Raw genomic sequence first — 5,273 nt, 5'->3', positions numbered from 1 at the left:
GTGACCACCAGGCCCACTCTTCCTTCCCGAACTGCACAGCGCGCGTGCCTGTGAAGCAGCTGTGACCTGGACGAGGCGCGAGAGGGGTACCGAACTGGATGCCCTACTCAAAACCGGCGGCAGGTGGGGCATGGAGTCCGCGGCGGAACACGGCGAAGAGCGCGAGCCTGACTTCTGCCCTCATTAGACATGCCGGCCTTGGTCTCAGAGAGATCTCTGCGCTTGTGCAAGGGCGCCGCAGAACGGGCAAGCGCTGAATGTTAGAACGTCCGCCAGGCACGCTTGCGGGGCCGCTTCTGCAAGCGCGCGTGCGCAAGGGATTTACGCGTTCCGTTTGGCCCAGAGGGCGCCTTTACATTCTTGTTCCGGATTGGTCCTTGAACATACCGTGTCTTTTTGCGCACGCGTTGTCCCCGTTGACCCGGAAGTTTTCACTTAGTTAAAAGCGTCCGCCCGGGACTCGCGGTCTCTTCCTGTCTGTGCCAGAGCGGCGCGTGGTGCACGCTGAGCGATTGTGACTCCTCAGCTCGCCCTTAGGTGAGGCGGCCGCGGGGTCGGGGATCCGAGGGACGGGTCAGGATTTTTTGGGGGGGGGCCTGACCGATCTTCCAGGCCCGGGACTTCCCTTGGGGGGGGGGCTCTTTGCTTTTTCCGGAAAATGTGCTGAGAAAACACAGAGGCGTAGGAAAGTTATTCTTTCCTTGGTCTTCCGCTACTTCCGTAGCTTTACCCTGCAGCAGGGCTCGTGAATAGTGGTTTGGCCCCTGCAGTCGTACATTGAGATAGGAAGTTCCCGTTATTCTTAGATGCATGATGCACCCTTTGGTCTCTACATGGTTTTCTTTTTAGTAGCAGCCCCTAATGTCCTCTTGGTGTCGGACATGAACCGTAGACTTTGCCTTGGTTATGCACAGACTTCGTGTAGTGATCCTTAATGACAGATAAACGGTCCCACTTTATTGAAGAGGAAGCAGAGTCTAAAGCAGTTTGACTTTCCCAGCGTGGCAAAGCTCGTTAATGACGTGTCTGGGATTTGAACTCGGGAGGGTGTAATGTTCTGGTATTTGGCATCTCCCGTCCAGATACCGTCTGCGCAGCAGCTGTTGACCCGGGCCTGCCAGCTCTCGGCCCCCGGGAGTTTGGGCGAGACAGATGCTTCTCTTGGCAGCGAAGTGGTTCTTCTAAGACTCAGAAAGATGGACCCAGATGTTTACAGCCTTTCTTGGTTTCACATAACTTAACCACCTTACAAGGTGTGGATAGTGTCACAGTGGTGGCTGTGCCTGGGCTCTGACAGTGTCTGTTCCTAGGATGACGGAGTGGGAGACAGCCGCACCTGCAGTGGCGGAGACCCCTGATATCAAGCTCTTTGGGAAATGGAGCACTGATGATGTGCAGATCAATGATATTTCCTTGCAGGTGAGGGAGCCGTTTGGTGGTTGGGTGCCCCGGTTGGGTTTTGGGGTACATGTGGATTTTTTCAGGAGGGGTCCCTTGAAACTTGAAGCTTTAAAGTTGAAGGTCTGACAGGGTAAAGGAGACTCCCTGGACCACCACACTCACTGGTCCATTTTTCCTTGTGTTCTTTTCATCTACACAGATGATGGTTCCTTTCTCAGAGGTCACATCACATCCCCTAGGGTTTTTGTGTGGGTGTTTTGGTTCTGTTTTGTTTTGTTTTGGATCAGACTTTTGCATGTGAAGATCCAGTTGTCCCAACACTATTTGGTTTTTGTTTTTAGAGTGTATTTTACTTAGCAAATTTATAAACTGGTTAACTTAAATCTCTTATACATTATAATGTATTTTATCTGAATGCCACCTTTTGTTGAAAGAAATATGTATCCTATTGAATGGTTTTGGCATTGTTGAATTCTTTTCCATTGTTCTCTAAATCTGTCCTTAAGCCGGTACCACCCTGTCTTGATCATTGTAGTTTTGTAGTATATTTTGAAATCAGGAAATCAGTGTGAGTCCTCCCAGTTTATCTTAACCCCTATACTGTTTTACACTGGGCTTTATTAGGACATTTGTGGGCCCTTCGTTAAAAAAAGTTATATTTTGTAACTGCATTGGTATAAAGACAAAATTTGGGTTGTATTTTTTCCCATTTTATTTTTATTTTTTTATTTATTACTGTTTATTTTTGAGACAGAGAGAGAGCATGAGCAGAAGAGGGGCAGAGAGAGAGAGACACAGTATCCGAAGCAGGCTTCAGGCTCTGAGCTGTCAGCACAGCTGACGAACCGCGAGATCATGACCTGAGCTAAAGTCAGAAGCTTAACCAACTGAGCCACCTAAGCGCCCCTTCCCTTTTCTTTTTAAAAGAAACTGAAACATTTTTTGTCATTTCTGAATATATCATGGGACCTAGGCACTGTGCCTAGTGGAGGATTCAGTCCTATTTTTCAGTCTGGATGTTTTATATTTCTGTTTTCCTTCATTGCTTTGTTGTGCGAGGGCCAGATAGTGAATATTTTCATGCTTGGGGGTCGTGTGGTAGATATGTGTTGCAAGTGTAACTGATAGAATGATTTGGGGGTGGATTTCATAGTGGAACAGTTGATAGTAGTCATCTTCACGTGCACATAGTTCTTCTGATTCCAATGCCCCTGAACATTTTGTGGTGTTTTCTAGACATTTTTTTGGGAAATGATATATGAGACACTGATGAATAATTTGTGGAGTTTTTTTTGTTTTTGTTTTTTTTTAATTCGTTTTTTAGAGCAGGGCAAGTGGCAGAGAAAGAGGGAGACACAGAATCCAAAGCAGGCTCCACAGACTCTGAGCTGTCAGCACAGAGCCCAGCGTGGGGCTTGAACTGGTGAGCCACGAGTTCATGACCTGAGCTGAAGTCAGACGCTTAACCAACTGAGCTCCCCAGGCGCCCCAATAATTGTTTTAAAACAGTGGTTCTCTGGAGTGGTTTCCCACCACCTCTTTTAGGGGACACTTGGCAACATCTGCATATATTTTTGGGTGTCGAAACTGAGAAGACTGTTACTAGCATCCTGGATGCTGCTACACACCTTGCAGTGCGCAGGGCAGCCCCTACACAGAGTATTCTGATTTAACAAGTCCATGCTGCAGAGTGTGAGAAACACTTTTTGTTTTGAGAGAGGAGACAGAATTCGAAGCAGCTCCAGGCTCTGAACTGTTAACACAGAGCCCAACATGGGGCTCAGACTCAACCACCAGATCATGACGTGAGCCGAAGTCAGACGCTCAATTGACAGAGTCACCCAGGTATCCCAAGGAACACTTTAAAATGAGATCATGAGCTGTAATCTTGGTTTTCCATCTTCCTCCCTCCTATTGTAAAGGAAGTGCTCTTTTTAGTGACCTGGTAAAGTCACTTGGGGTTTTACTTTTTTTGTGGCAGAGAGGGGCCTCACAGTCAAGACCCCATAAGTGGTTGGGGGCTTACCAGAGTGAGTGCTCAGTCTCTCTGGTTTCTGGCCATCCTGCTCCTGACCATGGTCCCTCCATCCTCTCTCTCTGCTGCCCCAGGATTACATTGCGGTGAAGGAGAAGTATGCCAAGTACCTGCCCCACAGTGCAGGACGCTACGCAGCCAAGCGCTTCCGCAAGGCACAGTGCCCCATTGTGGAGCGCCTCACCAACTCGATGATGATGCATGGCCGTAACAATGGCAAGAAGCTCATGACTGTGCGCATCGTCAAGCATGCCTTTGAGATCATCCATCTGCTCACTGGTGAGGTAGGGCTCTGAGGCCTGATGAGGCAGAGAGTACCCTTAGTAGACCATGAAGCCAACAGCTGCCCCATGGCATGCATGCCAGGGTCTGCCAGGTTTTAGAGGTGAGGACACCAGGGTGGGATGTAGGTTGGATGACAGGTTCATGGCTGCTTTCTCTTAGAACCCCCTGCAGGTCCTGGTGAATGCGATTATTAACAGCGGTCCCCGGGAGGATTCAACCCGCATTGGACGAGCTGGAACAGTGAGGCGTCAAGCTGTCGACGTGTCTCCCCTGCGCCGTGTGAATCAGGTGGGCATTCTTAACACTTCAGGGAGTGTCTCCTAGGAACAAGGATATTTTGTCCCTACCATCATCCTCAAGGAGTTTAATGGCAGTAGAATTATCACCCGTCACTGCAGCTGTCCTCAACAATAGTTGTCCATTTATTTTCTTCTCTTTTTAAATGTTTATGTATTTTAATCTCTTTAACGTTTATTTTGGAGCGAAAGCGTGCATGAGTTGGGGTGGGAGAGCACAGAGATGGAGACACAGAATCTGAAGCAGGTTCCAGGCTCTAAGCTGTGAGCACCAAGTGCCCCAATGTTTGCTTATTTTAGAGAGAATTCTAGCAGGGGAGAGGCAGAGAGAGGGATACAGAGGATTAGAAATGGGCTCTGTCCTTACAGCAGAGAGCCTGATGCGAGGTTCTAACTCACAAACCACAACATCATGACTTGAGCTGAAGTAAGATACTTATCAAGCTGAGCCACCTAGGCACTTGCGTTAATGTTTGTTTTTGAGAGAGTGCATGCATGAGGCGGGGAAGAGGATCCGAAGCTGGGCTCTGCACTGATAGCAGAGAGCCCAAAGTGGGGCATGTACTTGTGAACTGTGAACCCCAGTCAGATGTCTATCCAACTGAGCCACCCAGGTGCCCCTATAGCTATCCGTTTTCACTCCGAGGTCCAAGTCAGGAGTACATACTGCATTGCATTTCCCTGTGGTGGTGGGTCTCACATCTCCTGTAATCAGGGACCCTACTTCATTCAGCCTTTGTGCCTATACTTCTTTTTGTGGCCCTTGGTCTCATCCCAGATAGGCAGCATGCCACCTGGGCAGCCTATGGGCTCCTTCTGTGGCTTGACTCGGTGGGCCAATGGATGGCAGCATGGTAATTGACATTTGTTAGAAGCACAGAGTATTGGAGGACAGTGGTCCTATCTACTTTGGGGGCACCCCCGCCCCCCAGGCTTAACTGACCTCTGTGCTTCCTAGGCCATCTGGCTGCTGTGCACAGGTGCCCGTGAGGCTGCCTTCCGGAACATCAAGACCATTGCCGAGTGCCTAGCAGATGAGCTCATCAATGCAGCCAAGGTGAGTGAGGACACTGGGGTGGGGGCCAGTTCAAGGGAAGGCTCCTCCGACGTTCCAGACTAACCATCTACCTCCTTGCAGGGCTCTTCCAATTCCTATGCTATCAAGAAGAAGGACGAGCTGGAACGTGTGGCCAAGTCCAACCGTTGAGCTCCTGACTGTGGCTCCAATAAACCTGCCTGCCCTTGGGGCAGCCTCA

The 5,273-nt window shown here is 49.4% G+C and overlaps 1 protein-coding gene across 1 annotated transcript; it reads left to right on the top strand.

Annotated features, from left to right (window-relative positions):
• The first annotated feature begins 435 nt into the window (after positions 1-435).
• On the top strand, positions 436-5,273 carry RPS5 (ribosomal protein S5). Its single transcript, XM_077765320.1, has 6 exons — positions 436-537; positions 1,311-1,419; positions 3,511-3,720; positions 3,881-4,009; positions 4,976-5,074; positions 5,156-5,273. The coding sequence occupies exons 2-6, from the start codon at positions 1,312-1,314 to the stop codon at positions 5,222-5,224; spliced, it is 615 nt and encodes a 204-aa protein (XP_077621446.1). The 5' UTR covers positions 436-537; position 1,311; the 3' UTR covers positions 5,225-5,273.

Source organism: Crocuta crocuta, unplaced genomic scaffold, assembly GCF_008692635.1.
Source record: "Crocuta crocuta isolate KB4526 unplaced genomic scaffold, BGI_CrCroc_1.0 scaffold799, whole genome shotgun sequence".
In the NCBI taxonomy this organism is placed as follows: Eukaryota; Metazoa; Chordata; class Mammalia; order Carnivora; family Hyaenidae; genus Crocuta; species Crocuta crocuta.
This window is presented reverse-complemented; position numbering and strand designations above follow the sequence as displayed.

Coding starts and splice junctions, on each gene's coding strand:
- RPS5 (XM_077765320.1), top strand. CDS start 1,312: ATGACGGAGTGGGAGACAGCCGCACCTGCAGTGGCGGAGACCCCTGAT. Junction 1,420..3,510: donor TCAATGATATTTCCTTGCAG/GTGAGGGAGCCG, acceptor CTGCTGCCCCAG/GATTACATTGCGGTGAAGGA. Junction 5,075..5,155: donor AGCTCATCAATGCAGCCAAG/GTGAGTGAGGAC, acceptor ACCTCCTTGCAG/GGCTCTTCCAATTCCTATGC.